Below are 16,336 nucleotides of genomic sequence, written 5' to 3'. Positions count from 1 at the left end.
CAACTTAATCAAAATATCGTCTTTTGTGTTCTGCGGAATAAAAAAGTCATACAAGTTTTAAAATGAAAGTGATGACATGATGACTTAAAATTTTTAGGTGAACTATCCCTTTTATCCAGTACCTCAGAGATGATGTGTTTTTTTAGTCTAACCCAGAAGTAAGCGCAGTGCTGGTTCTTTCGACTGAAAGACTTTTGGAAGATCGCAAAAAATAAGCTCTGTGATTAACAAAGGTTTATGATGTTTAACGTTTTGTCTATCAAGATAATATTTACAAATGAACACAACATTTGTTACTTTTGTATCGGCAGAAGTAAAAAGCCAACATGATAAAAAATGTAAAAGAAATAAAATAACGTTATTAAAAGTCCGCTCTCAAATCATGCAATTCATGTAGAAACCTATTGTTGCGTAAGCAGGTACTACGGACATGAGAAGAGATACAAAAAAATACAGCTTCTGACCATTTTCCCGCTGCATTTTTTATTACTAAACAGACTATCGACGGTGATGTCACTGCATGCGTGAAATCCGGAGGAACTTCCATGTAAATGCTGTTTATTTTTGCATGTAAACGCACTCAATGTCACCACCACCAAGCCTCCGACAACTCTTTAAAACTTGATTAAAAATGTGTTCCCTGGTGAGTAATTATTCCATGAATGAATCCGCATCTACGTTTTCAGAGATTTGTGCCCATGTTGCATTATTTGTGTGCTTACGTCCCCTCCAAAGGAAGCAGTCGCTATTAGCAACCGCCGTTTTTAAGACATAATAAGGCTTTCAAAGAACCCGTAGACTTTGGAGCGATGGAACCGGAAGTCCTAAAATGCAAACTCACTTCCTGGGTTTGCATACAAAAATACATCTCCTCTGCTCCCTATTCAATATTTTTGTAAATGTAATAAATGTAAATGTACTGTATATTAACAAAGCTTAGATGTACTATCAATCAGAAGTTTAAGCATTTGCGTACAACTTATATATTTTAGGCAGCACAGGGACATCACAAATGTTCCAGCACGTCTTGTTTACCATTTGCATTTAGGTATGATAATGTAAAAGTTTTCTAACATCGCTCGCCAACAATGCCAAGAGTGCGGTATTCAATTTTCATCGGCTGTCGAATGAGATTGTGTGAACAACAAACACTAGCAGTCCACGTTTCTCTTTGTGACCGCGAATCAACCTGTGGGTGCGTTTTCAGGTCCGTTTCTGTGGGTTCATGAGGAATAATTCCCTGCATGCCCCGCTAACTCATTAACAGTCCACCCTCGATGTCTCTCCCATCAGGAAAGCCGAGATGGAGCAGAAGAGAAAACAGGAGGAGGAGGAGAGAAAGAAAAGAGAAAAGGAAGAACGAGTCATGCAGGTGTGTGTGTTTGTCTGTGTGTGTGTATACAAGCTCCCTCTGTGTATTGATCCTTCTTCTCCGCCGACTCCTTCGGCAAAGCAAATGCCCACTCCGTCTCACGCTGGCATGTTCAGAGCTGGCCGAGACTGGCTGTACTGCAGGCAGAATCATGCGCTGTATTGAGCTGCCACAGTGCTCTGTGGGTTTATTCATCAGTACCTGCTCGCCTCCTGGGGCTGGATTATGCTGTGCCTGCTGAGTGAAAGTCTCACGTCCCCTTCTCCCCCGATGGTGTCTGTATTCGGGGGCTTGGCAGACTTCCCCTGTGCTGTTCCTTCTAGATGAATCGCCCTGCAGTGGCGCTTTGTGCCTGTGTTACCTGAAAACTGTTGCATGCTCTCGCTTATGTGAGACTAACTCTCCTGAGCCCGTTTTATTCAACTCGGTTTGCTCCATTTCATTTCATTCTATTCTATTTGTTCTTGTTTGTTCTGATGTCGTTTAGTTTGTCTATTAGGTCTATCCTGTTTGTTCTGTTCTGTTGTATGTGGTCTATTCTTTATTTTGTCTATTCTGTTTTTATTTTATTTTACTTAATTTGATCTGCTTTATGTTTTCTATTGTGTTGTGTTTTGATCAGTTCTGTTCAGTTCTATTTGTTTTATTGTGTCTGCTTTGATTTTCTTGTTCTTTTTCATTCTGTTCTATGCTATTCTTTTCAGTTTTTATTATATTCTACTCATTCTGTTTTTATTGCATTATTCTATCTATACACTACACTTTATCAATACTTGAACTGTACTTTCTCAAATCTGTTGTGTTCTCTGTTTTATGCTATTCCAATTGTTTTGTTCTTTTGTATTTGCTCAATTCTTGTCTATTTCTTCTGTTCTGTTTTCTATCCTATTCTATAGGGCTGGGTGGAATGACGGAATATTCTGTTTCCACGGAATAAAATGTCCACCGTAAGAGATTTTTCTATTCCGTATATTCCACGGAATGTAAATAGGTTTGCGTGGTTGACTCGGCACTCTGCAAATTGGGCGCTATTCTGAATAAAACAAATGAATTAATCCACCCATAACAAATGAATGTATCAAACGTTCTTTCGACCTTCTTTCAGTCTGTTGTTTAGTGATCCACTCCAGTCAGCAGTGCTCGTGCAGGGATCTGCGCCAGCATATAAAAAAGCTCATTCTCAACTTGTATTTCAGAAGTCAGGTTTTTTGTAAAGCTGTTAATTGTTTTAATAAAGTTTAACTTCAGACGAGCCAAGGTGAAACTTGCGTTGAAATCCACGATGATGCTCGCGGCGTGAGGGCTTTGATATCACGCGCTATTACCCCCAGTTTTGGGAGGCGCGTGAGGAGTCACCAGAGACTCGAAGTGCAAAAACAAGCCCCAGAATAAACAAACCTAAAGACAGAGAGTCGCAACACTCTAAAATTGCTCATCTAATAGAGAGTGAATAGCGAAAAAAGACCCCATGAACACCATTCATATACTGTACTCTCATTGTTTGTGCATATTCATACGTTATTGTTATACATGTTGTCTATCTTCCTATTGTATACATTTGTATACAAATATAACCTGATTATCAGAACTAAATTTGGTAACACTTTAGAATACTGTTTCTTACTTAATGTGTAACTAAGAAGGAATTACTGCAGAACTAAGAGGTAATTTCTCATTAACACTGACATCTGCTCTATTAGGAAGATGTGTTAACTAATCAGCATATCCTAATTTTTCTAGTAACAAATAACTAATCAATAGCTTTCAAATTCACTCATTCCTCCTTAAGAACTACTATTAGTTATCTACTAATTCAGATTCCAGATAAATAACTAGGAAGTTACTCATATACACAATTAAACATCACAATAATCAAGCAGTGGACATTTCTTCTTATTTACTATTGCTAGTTCTACTATTATGGAAATGCACTACTATTGCCACTATTACTACTGCTATTATAGTAATGCAACATGCATTTCATGGAATTCTTGTACTCCAAACGAGTCATTATAACAAATTTTGTTTTGTTTTCAAAACCAGAAATCAACTCCCCACTCCAATTGCCTTGTCATAATAAGTCACTTACGATAAATAGGTTTATGATCATCAAGTACAGTATGTGTCTGTTTTCCACAGTATATATCACTGTTTTGAAGGTAATGACTGTTGGAAGTGAAAATTCAAGGAACCATTATTAGTTTATAAAGAATTACTACATGCATTACAGTGCATTTCCATAATAGTAGTATTAGCCATAGTAAATAAGAAGAAATGTCCACTGCTTGATTATTGTGATGTTCAATTGTGTATAATTTGATATCTTTAGTACATTTTCATAACTTGCATACATTTTAACCATTGTGAGCATTTAAATGAACTGTAATAAATACATAAAGGAAAAATGAGGTAAAAGATTTATAAGAATTATAATGAAATATATTGTTACAGTGAAATAAAGTTACTCATTCCGTGAAATAGATTTTCGGCCATTCCGCCCACCTCTACTATTCTATTTCCTGATCTTTTTTTATTGTAATCTACTTTATTTGCCCAATTCTGCTTTTATTTTCTTTATACTTTTTTCTTTCATGTTCTGTTCTATTTTATTCTGGTCTCTGTTCTATTCTATTCCAGTTGGTCTAATCGTATATTTCTGTTCTGTTTCATTTTCTGGTTTATCCTATTTTGTTTACTTTTCTCTATTCTTTTATATTTCCACTCTATTTTTGTATCCTGTTTCTATTCTAGTCTATTCTCTTTTCTATTTTATTTCATGCTGATCTAGTGCTGTTCATTGATTAATCGCAATAAATCAGAACAAAAGTTGTGTTTACAAAATAAATGTCTGTGCACTGTGTATTTATTTTGTATTTATAAACACAAAATAATAAATATATATATATATTTAGGAAATATTTGCATGTATATATTTATATATTTAAAATTATATATATGAACATTTATAATTTTTATTTTTAATATTTTTCCTGAATATGTATGTGTATGTGTTTATAAATACAAAAATAATATGCACAGTGCACATACATATTATGATTAACAAAAACTTTAAATTGCAATTAATCGCTTGACAGCTTAACTCTGTTCTTATTGTTCTATTCTATTCTCCATTTATCCTTTCAAATATGGATAATTATATATTTATATTTTTGCATGCCTTGCTTTGCTTTGGTTTCTGCAAAGCATAGCTCCAAATTTTTGGAGTCATTGTATATATTAAAGACCTTTGCAATTCACTTCAAGACACACCGCTGTCACACCGTTTATAATCTCTTTTTCATTATTTATTTTCATGCCGAGATATATCACTCTCTGATTTCCTCCACACATTATTTTCCTCTTCTGCTTTCAGCAGTTTGATTCATGGCCCAGATTTATCATAAACTGTGTTCTATAACTCTTTGTAAAAATATATATATATGAGTATTCAGCCTCAGCTGCTTTGCTCTCTCCTCCTATCAGTATATCGCCCTGCATCATTCTTCTTTCTGTCAAATCTTTTCTCTGAAGAAAATGCCCCATCTAAGCTTTTCTCCTCACTCACGGTTTCCTCGTGCTTTTGGACCCTGTCTCAGTCTTTACACTTCTAGGCCCATGCTGTGGTCCATTTCATTTGTTTTTGTTTGTCCTGTTTTTCATTTCACACAGTCTAGACGTAGAATCTCAGACTGGCAGGTTGTGGTATAACCTCGGATATATGCCTAATCAGACCTCGGCACACAGCATGAGCATAATGGCTAAATATCCTTTGAGTGGGAAGTGCTCCTGGTGTCTGCTGTAGATGATCGCTGTTCAATGTCCTTAGATGCTACTGGATGGAGAGATTGAGGAAATTCTTTACCCTGCCTATATTTTTAAAAACGTTGGTAACCAAACAACATCGAACCCCATTGACTTACATTGTATGGACACAAAACCACAAAAAAACATTTCTCAAAATAACTTCTTTTGTTTTCCACAAATACAGTGTGAACAAATAATGTCATTTTTGTCCCTTTCTCATTTTTACTAGAAAACAAGTTAATAAACAAATGTACAAGGGAATGTTATCATTCAGATTTATTTTTTGGATCACTACAGTTAAACCTGCTGAAGCTCAAAGATAAAGTATTTTATGACTGTGTCCCCACAGGAACACATTTGCTGGTGTCACAGTCTTGTTGCCCAGTTGAAACCGAATGAAGTCACAGGTGTGGCAAGCGATGGAGTTGTCCGGTCCGCATGTGCGTTATATTGATTTCTGGGATTGTGTATTTGATCCAGGGGGAAGTGGAGATGCAACTGGCTTTGGAGCGGGAGGAGGAGACTCAGAGACAGACCGTAGTGGAGCAGGAGAGAAGAGACAGAGAGCTGGCCATGAGGATCGCTCAGAGCGAGGCTGAGCTCATCCAGGACGAAGCCCAAATGGACCCAAGCCTGCGCAGGTACACACAGCACACACACGAATGAAAAAATAAAGCCAGCACGTCAAACAGCTTCACCAGGCGAAGTCTGAAAAATGAGACCCATGCTGTTTCGTGCCTCGGTCACCATTCATAAAAGGCACATAAATCACAGATTATTTTTATACACCGACTTCCATGTGAAAAGAGGCCGTATGGTTGCACAGTGGCTTTAGAACAACAAACAAAGAACAAAGTTCTGCCACACAGGAAGCTCGGCGTTATATAAATGGCATGAATAATTTTTACCGCGGGCAAGGTATCTACGGAAGAAGGTAGAAAGAGGAACACGAGAAACCTGCCGTTAGGGGTTGTATTTCATTGAGTTAATGGACGTGAACAATAAAGAGGCGTCTTTCCAAAATTATAGTTTAATAAATTTAATGATTAAATTCTTATTTTGTCATCCAAACTTCGTGCTTGTGTTTCCTCTTCCTTCCAGTAATGAGACCACGAGTTCTTGGTTCTTCCTGGAGATGTAAGATCAGGCTTTCCACAAAATTTCTGCTTCATTAACTTTAGCCGCACTCGCTCACTGTCACGTCCTGCCACCCTAATCGTTCCCCAACCAAGATTAAGGATTATTCACAGTGACTACAAAAAGCAACAATAGTCTTATTCTAATATTAACCTAAATACTTTGTGCATGAATAAGTTTAGATTGAATAGAATGCCTTGCACTTGTGAACAAGTGAGCACCATGTGAGAAAATTATGAATGGAAAAACAACCTTTGGACGTTTATTTATGTTTCTTGGACAATTGTTGATCCATTTCAATCCTATAGGCGATGCATGTTAGGGCAACCGTCACTGTAACTATAGCTTATACTTTAAAAAAGTGATCCATGATGCATCCTGATTGTGTTAAAGATATAAGTGGCATTTCAAATTGCGAGGCTTTGAGGAGAGATTTGCTGTTTTCTAAGCTATCTGAACAGTTTTCACCTGGTGGAAGATAAAACAGGCGGAAAAATCCTTTAAACTTTGAATGAGGGATCTGAGCTGTATCTAGGGACCAGAATATTTTAGAAAGGCTTGGGAATAATGGGTCGGTAAGCAAACGCTTAGTACATCTTAGAAACCACAAAAATATGAATAAAACAAAAATATGGTACATTGTTGGAGCAAGTTCTGTACCGTCAAGCAGCTCTCATGTTTTCTTCAGAATACGAAAACACCCCCAAAAAATTCTTCACAATAACAGAAGTATCAAAGAAATCATGGACACAAAAAGAGACATTTTAGTGTTCTTGTACAGACGTTGGTCCATTTCAGTCTCATTTTCAGCCTGATTTCAGTTCATTCATGTTGCTTCAGAATATATGTTGGATTTATGCATGACATGTTTTTATAAACAAGCGCCGCATGCTGCACCTGCTGATGAGGATGGCTCGCTGCCTCTCAGCATGCACAAGAAAAAAGCTGCTCTCACTTTAGTGTTTTCTGAGGATGTTTTGAGGCAGTTTTGTTGTGATGATGCATTTATCAGTGTGTATCCGTCAGGGAATTTTTCGGGAGGCTCATACATACATCAGTACGATCAAACCAAACAAACATTGTTGCAGATTTGACATATTTTGTTTACATACTGTAGCTCATTCATGTGTATAGAAACCATCCTCCGCTTCTTTCTTACGGCAGTTGTACTGTTCTGGATGTAGAAATGGCCTTTAGAAGTATTTTACTTTTGAATTCTTTTATAATCTGTATTTTATCACTATTTTAATTTAAGCATAAAGTTACATTATATGCACCTGCACATTAGTAATTACATTTGAACAGCAACGGCTAATTTTGTTGTTGTTTATTTGGAATATATGCTTGAGGAGGCATTCATCGCCATATGAGCGGCTTAGATATGATCTGAAGACCAGCTTACCTCAAAAAGTAGTCATGCTTGTAAATTAAAAGGATGCCACCTAAACTTTTGAACTGTCACTTAAACTATGTTTGAATACTATAATACTGTAATACAACAATACGGCTCTGTTGTTTCAAGTGTTAAATATTATTAAGTTGTGTTTAGCAGTAGTTAGTACCGGAAATCAGTGAAATGGACAAATTGTAGAAACCTATTTAGCAGAAACATCTGCGACCTTAACAGCCCCACTATTTGGTGTATTGAGAGCTATATTCTTCACAATTATTGGTGTTAAAAGCAGATTCCCCTCTCCGATCTCTCTGAAGCTACAGGAAGATGTTCTGATCGACGAATGTACAACAGTCCACTGGAGACTTTCAAAAGTGTAATAGAACTATCGCCAGAAGGTTTAAAGATGTTTTAAAGGCCAATCTAACACCTTATTAAAAAAGAGATATCACCTATTTTCCTGCATGGAGTTCACATTATTTTGTATTGTGATAGATATTACACTTCTCGTAGCTAATTTGTTTGTCCAAGCAGTTTGTATGAGCTTGCTCAAAACTAATGTTAACCAACATTAAACAGAAGTCTGTACCTATGTGTCAGTTTTCGGCTCACACCTGTGCAAGCGGTTTAATCAGGAGGGTTTCCTGGTTCGCTGACTCTTCTCGCAGGCTCTCCGTTAAGCAGCTCTGCTCTTCACAGTTGTCAAAGTTGACAGAATGCTGCTGCACTCCGTGTCACCATGTTCAGCCATGCAAGAGCTTATTTCCGCGCACGCACGCCAACCCTCTTCTCATCTGGGACTCCAAATGTGTCTCTACTTTTTAACGAAAAGTTTCTGTAAGGCTGTAGGGTAACTTCGCTGCATTATGAGTTGAAATATTTGCCCCGGGTACAGGAATAATTGTCTGCTATAGAGACACTTCGGCACAGATCTTTTTTGAGCAGGTTGTGAAAGATGCGTTTGTCATCAAAATGATCTCTCGGGAAGTCATCACAGTTTGTTATTAGCGACATGATTTTATTCCACTGATTAGATAATTGATCCTCAACCTTTTCATAGTCTAGCCCCCCCTGTAAACCCATTCAAAGAACTGGAACCCCCTCCCCCTATACTGTACCTTGAAGGTAGATAAGAGAATGTGTAAAATATGTTAGATATAAACTATACATAATGAAGCCGAAAATTCCTGTATGTTACAGGATCTCAAGATCTCAGATTATAAATGTAACAACCCTGCTCATAAAAATAAAAAACCATCAAAGAAATGAATGGTTTCCATTAAAATACCACTATGAACCATTAGCTTTTTTATCAAAACCATTTAAAAAAAAATGTGTTTTGGGCATTATTCCAAAAGGATTGATCTGCCAGATCATGAAAACGGTGCATGTTTCATTTATTTTAACACTAGCAAGAGTTTATTCGCAGTTTATAATACAGACGCAGTGGGGTGTCATTTAAGAAAATAGCGCTTTACATCTTTAATATATGAAACGGGCGTCCAAGTTCATAAATAAATGAAAATGCACTTTATTTATACAGCCACACCCTTCTGAACTCATCGAGAGAGGTGAATTGTTTAATCTTAAGGTTGACATTTGCATGGAATTGGCCGTTTGTCTCCTCATTTAAAGGCTTGCTTGAATTAGCTCAGTTTCAATGTGTTATTTGAAGCTGCCGGTCTAAAACCTGTTACCTCATTATATTGGATTTATCTTCAATTGCTCTTTAAATTGCCTTTTTCCATGTAGGAAAACACTTCTTGGACTGTTTAAATTAAGATCCGTAAACCTCTATGCACATTCTGCTTAAAGTCTAATTGGACTTTGCCCTGGGTATCAAAACTATAGATTGCAATTACGGTTTATTTATTATTTCTCTAGCCACCCAGGATTGCTTAAAACCATACTGAATGCACACGCTTACAGTTGCGATCACATGGTACAAAAGACAGCTCTGTGGACTACGGGAGTCCAGCCCTGATGCTCCTCCAGAAACCCTCCTAGAGATCATTTATGGTGTTTCCCACCTTCACCATTAACTGCTATTAACCGTCCTGTTTGCAGCCCAGTGTTGCCAGGCCTGCATCTAATTTGCTCAGTGACTTGTTAATTTGGTGCTATTTCCATGTCATTACATGTTTCAGAGAGAATGTTTCTCCACATAAGCAGAAGGCCAATTAATCATCTGATCCTGCTGTGGCCTGGGAGAATTGAGCTCTAAGTACAGGCTTTTACATCGGTTGGATAGATAGCTTGTGGAAAAAATAAAGCAAAGGAAAAGTCTCTGTCCACATTAATGTGAATACGTTTGAAAATGGATTTATTGTTCTAGAACACTCTCCATTCCTTCTTCAAGTGATTTCCAGAAGTAAGTTTCAGACACAAAGAAGTATATCTCCATAAATTCACACCAGCTCATTCCAATTACACAATGTCAGGTCAAAGTAGACGGATGGCCAAAACATAGAGAAAAGGATCCTTTCCCAAAAAAGAGGTTAAGTCTGTTGTAAGGACTGTTTTCACTGTGTCAAACGTTCTTCCACCGTGCAATTATAGGGGTGCGCTGGTGCAGGCCAACAAGGTGGCAGCTGGGGTGAAGAAGTACGACCTGAGCAAGTGGAAGTACGCTGAGCTGCGAGACGCCATTAACACCTCCTGTGGTAAGAGCATTGTCTCCCGCGATCGTCCAGGTCATCTGAGCCATTCATTTTTAGAAGCATGTGATATTTTAAAACCGGGGAAGCGGCATGTCATATTTTGAACAGGGAAAATATGTATAATGCATTATAAAAGTAGTTTTAAAGGAGTAGTTCACCTTTAAATGAAAATTCTGTCATCATTTACTCACCCTCTTGTCTTTTTAAACCTGTATGACTGTCTTTCTTTCGCGGAACACAAAAGAAAATATTCTGAAGAAGGTTGTTAAGAGCCCCCCATTCACTTACATTGGTTACAATTGTATTGAATGGGGGCTGCGTTGTTCTGTTATCGAAACATTTTTCGAAATAACTTATTTTGTGTTCTGCGATAATCATACAGGTTTGAAATGACAAGGGTGAGTAAATGATGACACTTGATTAACTACTCCTTAAATGATGCATTGAAATGCACCTTATAATGCATTGTAATGTCTTATGAATAATTGTAACTAACTTATTAGACCATTGTTACACTTTGCCTTTTTGATTTGGTTATAATTCTTTACAACAACATTTAATGTATAACAACACACATAGTAATGCCTCCTACCCTTTAATAACCCTTTTATAAAGCATTATACAAAAAGGCTTTTAGTAAAGTGTTGCTGAGAGATTTTATGCTATATTTATTTGGGATTACAAGGTAAGATACGTGAAGGATTTTATGCATTAAACAAATGTAGGTATTTTTTCATTTCTTTCTTTTGATTTTGGGGTGAAGATGACCGAACATGTTTCTGACAGGTTGGGGGAGATTCACTCGGAAACTCATTTTACACTTAGAGAAGGTGGAAAATGGTCTTCAGTCTGGCCAGTTTGCTACAGAAATGTTGCCTAATGTTCTAAATGGCCCACGGGCATAAAATCAAATCTTAACTACTTTGAAGATTTCCTTGTAATTGGCTGACGAGGTGTTTGACACTGTAATGCACCTAATTTGTACTGCAAAAAGAAAATGTTACATGCATTCAGAATGCATTTATATTTGTCATCCTTATGTTTGAATGTCTGCACGGAAAATCTGTTCATCGACAGAAGCAAGGAAATCCGATCATTTAATGAAGGGGCTGTATCCACCGAGGCGAATTTACGCGGCTGAAAACGCCCACTGCATGCGCAGCTTTCTGCCCAAAGTTGAGAAATGTTCAATGGGCGCCCGGTCAAACGCCGGGGCTGATCGTGGAAAAATGGCTTTTTTTTAAAGCGCAATGTTTCCGTTGAAAACAATTGCCTCAGTGGACACAGCCCCGAAGGGTTTTACATCACTAATGCTGAATATTTCAGTATGAGCATTGTACAGTACATCATAGCATACAGTACATCATATCATTTTTAATCCCAGATTTTCAATGTTTTGTCTTAGACTTTCAGACTCCACTGTTTCCTGACAGTCTTCATGGGATAAACATTATAAAAACTGTTTGTAATGAGCAGATGTTCCATATTCATGTATAGCATGAACGTAACCGTTAACAAGGGAATGCATGTTATGTGAAACTCATCATGCATAACAATGCAGCTACTGAATCTTTGATATCATTCCTTGTAGATATCGAGATGTTGGCAGCGTGCCGAGAGGAATTTCATCGGCGTCTGAAGGTGTACCACGCCTGGAAATCAAAGAACAAGAAGCGTGATACAGATACAGAGATGAGAGCTCCTAAATCCATCACCGACTATGGTAAGAAATAAACTAGACCTGCTCCTCAAACACAGTGGAGAAACATCAGAATACCAAACAATACTGAACAGGCTCTTATAGATCCAATGACTTGATTTGTAAGGGGAAGTTGTCCTTTAGCGTAATATTTCTTCTGGAAAGAATAAAGGGTGGATACAATACGTTTTTACATCTATTACTATTAGAGTTTCTCAAGGTTAAACTTTATTGTTTGCGGTTGTTTTCAAGCCTTCTGGCGAAGTCACACACAGTTTTGTGATTAGCGTTAGCATTGTGATGAGTATAATGCAAAAAGCTGGAACAACATCTCAAGGCACTCGGTAGCATTTCAAGGGACTCAACCTCATTTATTTCTCTGCTAGCAAAGGCACGTCTGGAAAGCCTTTGCTTTTTTAGTGTCTGCTCGTGTAGAACAAACAGCAGATTTGGAGTTGTGTGACCTCTAGGTTCTCTTGTCAAATCCTCAGATGTTTCTTACCTTTAAATGCCGCTTTCCATGATGAAATCAGACTTCTAGCTTCGCAGACAATATTGGAGTGCACGGAAGTTCTCTGAGAACTTTTTTACATGAGGCCGTCCTCTGGATGCGTTTGATGTTTAGGGATGACAGATGTAAGATATGCGCTCTGATTTATGACTTCATTTATGTCTGTTTGATATGCATTTCGCGTAGGGTATAAATAAATGCTAGATAACGTATCCTGGGAATATCATATTCGCAGAATTTAATTAGCAGTGCTTGCTAAGGCAAACATCAGTATTACTTTTGTTCTTTACTTGGGCTTTGAATAAATTTGAACTTGGGTTTTTGCTAACTGAGCACCATTTGTGCTTAGGGCTTGAATGATACTGCGGCTCGTATGGCTTATTGTGGATAGGCTATTACCTTTCGATATGAACAGAATTACAAATTTGCGTGCAAGACAATAAAGTGCTCAAACAAATCCCAATGGCTCGCAGTGGACCCAGGCTATAACTAGAGATAAGCATATTAAAAATATTGAAACTATTTTGACAACAAGCTGAAAATGCCCTATAGCAACCACATACAGCAGTGTGTAATATTTTTGTAATATCTGCTTTTAATGCTCCCTCAGGTTAGATGAAACTATTAAAATATGAGGTGTGTGGTGCAAAATAGACAAAAGATGAGGGTATTTATAAAATAAATATTTCTTTATTTATATTCTAATATACTAATACTTGAATATTGTTGATATTTTATTTTACAAAATGCATTGAAAACTAACGGGAAATAAAGCATATGGTTACATTGACTATAATTTAATCCATTCTATTAAATATGTATTATTAATATTCTTATTAATATTTCTTGATCCTTTTTTGTAATCTTTTCAGTAAGCTAGCTTTGTGTTGTAAAATATGTATGTGTTATAATTTTTGGCCAAATTCTTCTCGCTTGGAGTGTAAACTTCAGTCACAACCACACAGTTTTTAACTTTTCTAACCAGGACTGTACAGTGCCATTCAGATTTTACAGAAACTATTCTCTTGACCCAACATCGTTTTGATCTGAACACATAATTTCTAAAACTAGATTTGTAGACAAAAATTGTAATATTCCAACATAATCATTTTTTCTACAAATCTAAAACAACTAACTCAACACCAGCAAGCAGCATCTAGATTATATATCATATTGTAAACTACTGTTATATCATTTCAGCCCAGCAGAACCCTGCCCCACCAGTCCCAGCCCAACAGCAAGAGGTGGCGATGAACCGACAGCAGCGATACTTCCGCATTCCCTTCATCCGCCCTGCAGACCAGTACAAAGACCCACAGAACAAGAAGAAGGGCTGGTGGTACGCCCACTTCGACGGCCCCTGGATCGCCAGGCAGATGGAGCTCCATCCAGACAAGCAGCCCATCCTCTTGGTAGCAGGTACTAAACGACACCACAGGTGCTGCCAGTGTCGATTTCTTCACTGCAGCCTAACGCTTTGATAATGCTGTGTGTTCAACCGGTAGAGCATGGTACTAGAAATGCCAAGATCATCGATTCCTAGGAAACACGGAAACTGATAAACTGTAAACCTTGAAGTCGCTTTGGATACAAGGCTTGGAAATGTATAAATGTAAATAAGATTAGGAAATTATTCTCCCCTACTGCAAACAATGAATTCTTATTTATACGAGTTGAAAGATAAATTCCGGCAACTGAAAGATATTACTGTTATCTGCAGAGGTGTATGTGTGCCCTGTGTATTCAGGCGTAGCGTGATGCCTTTTATCCTCTACTGATCCAGGTAAGGATGACATGGAGATGTGCGAGCTGAGTCTGGAAGAAACCGGGCTCACGCGAAAACGTGGAGCGGAAATCCTCCCTCGTCAGTTCGAGGAGATATGGGAGCGCTGTGGCGGAATCCAATATCTGAGAAGCGCCATCGAAAGCAAGCAAGCCCGACCCACCTATGCCACCGCCATGCTTCAGAACCTTCTCAAGTGAAGATCACACGTTTTCCCCTATTGCTTCACACAATCTGTGCACATGTAGATGATAAAGTAGCGGAGCTTAAAATAAAGGGCTTTTCATCTCTGTAGGTGTTTTCACTAGATGCTTTTTAACCTGCAGTACTGTGCAATTCTAGTGGAGACCACTACTGTTCACTGTCTTGTTTGTTTGTAGTTTGTTATTCATTTTGGAGTGAACTTGAATAGCAGTTTTCATCTAAATCTGAGCCTTGTTTGCTCAGTGATGCCTTAAGATTGTCTTTTATCTTATTTGACTGTTATTAGAACGCCATGTCATCATAAACCTGCACATACAGTAAATCTAAAAAAAAATGTTTGGGTGCTTATAAGCATTTCTTAGACTAGTTTCGATGCTTAATCATAGACAGTTCACATTTAGTTATATTATTGTTAAAGGTGTGTACTTTTTATTTTAAAGTTTTTCTTTTTGCTGCTGTACTGCCGTGATAATAACTAAAGCATTAGTGCTTTCCAAGCACTATAGCTCGATTTGGTGGAGCACCATGACCCAGCCAATATAGCATCCAATGGCATGAGCTTGGGCGGGGCTCAATGTTTGTTTGGCCAATGGCAGGTGGGGGGACTAAAAAAATGTGGTTTTGATAGGGGTTATAAAATAAGATACGCTCACCTGAAAGCTAAAATTCTATCATGAGACATAAATGGTCATTATTGCGGTGCAACATTTATTATAAAGTTAGTTAAAGTAACTTTAATCCAATAAGAGTTTATTAAAGAGGGGTAATGAGGAACATGCACTGGAATACATTACATTGCCCTTTAGATCATAACTTTTTGTTTCACCTTTGTAAATGCAGTAATGGACATTGCGTCTCTTCCTAGAATAACATCATACATAATTGCTTTCATTATGAAATTCTGTTTGAAGATTTCAAAGCAGCTTTGGTTCATAAAGGAACCGTCACCGCTGGTGAGGGTTTTCTCAGTAATTTTCTACTTGAATCATGATAACATGTTATAGGGTATACTCCTATCTTTTCGGTGAAGCGATAATGGAACCTTTCTTAAAGATTTGCTGTGAATTCTGTGGCGTGTGGTAGATTTCGGTTTATTTACTCTTCTATTTTTACAGTTATTTATATACGAACTGAAGGGACAGTTTAGTTTAAATGCGCTGGTGTTCTGGAGTGTGTCTTTATGCGGTTCTCTGGCTCTGTCATGTCTTTTCACATTTCAGTCATAACGTCCTAAAGACCAGAAATAATGGAAGCTGCAAACACATGGCGGAGACCAAATTGCCGCATTTGATTAATTTGCAGTCATTATCCAGCCTTTGTTTATTCATATGGTGATGTTTTTCTCTATTTACATCCTTTCAGCCCTTTCTGACTGAACTAGTGTCAGCTCAAACTATCCGTTCATGAATATTATAATTGTTAATTATTGTTTCTTGTCTGTCAGGTGATCTCTGAAGTGTCTGGGTTTATATTACTCTTTATTTTCTCTTGGACTGTAAACTGTTGATGCAATCCCTTTTCTTAGACGAGAATAAACACAATCTATAGAAATTTGTTGTGTGTGCATTTCTCACATTCTTGCCTTTAACCACAGCTTGAGCTAAATGAACTTGAGCTAAATGCTTGCTAAAATGTTTCACAAATCATTTTTCAAAGAAAAACATTCCATTCAGTGGCAAGTGTTTTTGTCTGTTATTGGTGATAAACATGTAAAATGATGTTATTTTTTCCTAAAAGGGAAGTAATATGCAATCATTCTAAGCTTATCATACT

The 16,336-nt window shown here is 37.5% G+C and overlaps 1 protein-coding gene across 1 annotated transcript in view; it reads left to right on the top strand.

The window, feature by feature from the left end:
- myo6b (myosin VIb) overlaps nucleotides 1-16,293 on the top strand; it is a 63,053-nt gene extending 46,760 nt beyond the window's left edge. The window contains 6 exon segments of the mRNA XM_056767401.1: nucleotides 1,294-1,372; nucleotides 5,657-5,817; nucleotides 10,266-10,369; nucleotides 11,958-12,089; nucleotides 13,777-13,995; nucleotides 14,360-16,293. Of these exon segments, the coding sequence (XP_056623379.1) occupies nucleotides 1,294-1,372; nucleotides 5,657-5,817; nucleotides 10,266-10,369; nucleotides 11,958-12,089; nucleotides 13,777-13,995; nucleotides 14,360-14,559 (895 nt within the window). The 3' untranslated portion in view covers nucleotides 14,560-16,293.
- Nucleotides 16,294-16,336: the final 43 nt, after the last annotated feature.

This window comes from Triplophysa dalaica, chromosome 15 (assembly GCF_015846415.1).
Source record: "Triplophysa dalaica isolate WHDGS20190420 chromosome 15, ASM1584641v1, whole genome shotgun sequence".
Taxonomy (NCBI): domain Eukaryota; kingdom Metazoa; phylum Chordata; class Actinopteri; order Cypriniformes; family Nemacheilidae; genus Triplophysa; species Triplophysa dalaica.
The sequence above is the reverse complement of the archived record's forward strand: the minus strand, read 5'-3'. Positions and strand labels throughout refer to the sequence as shown.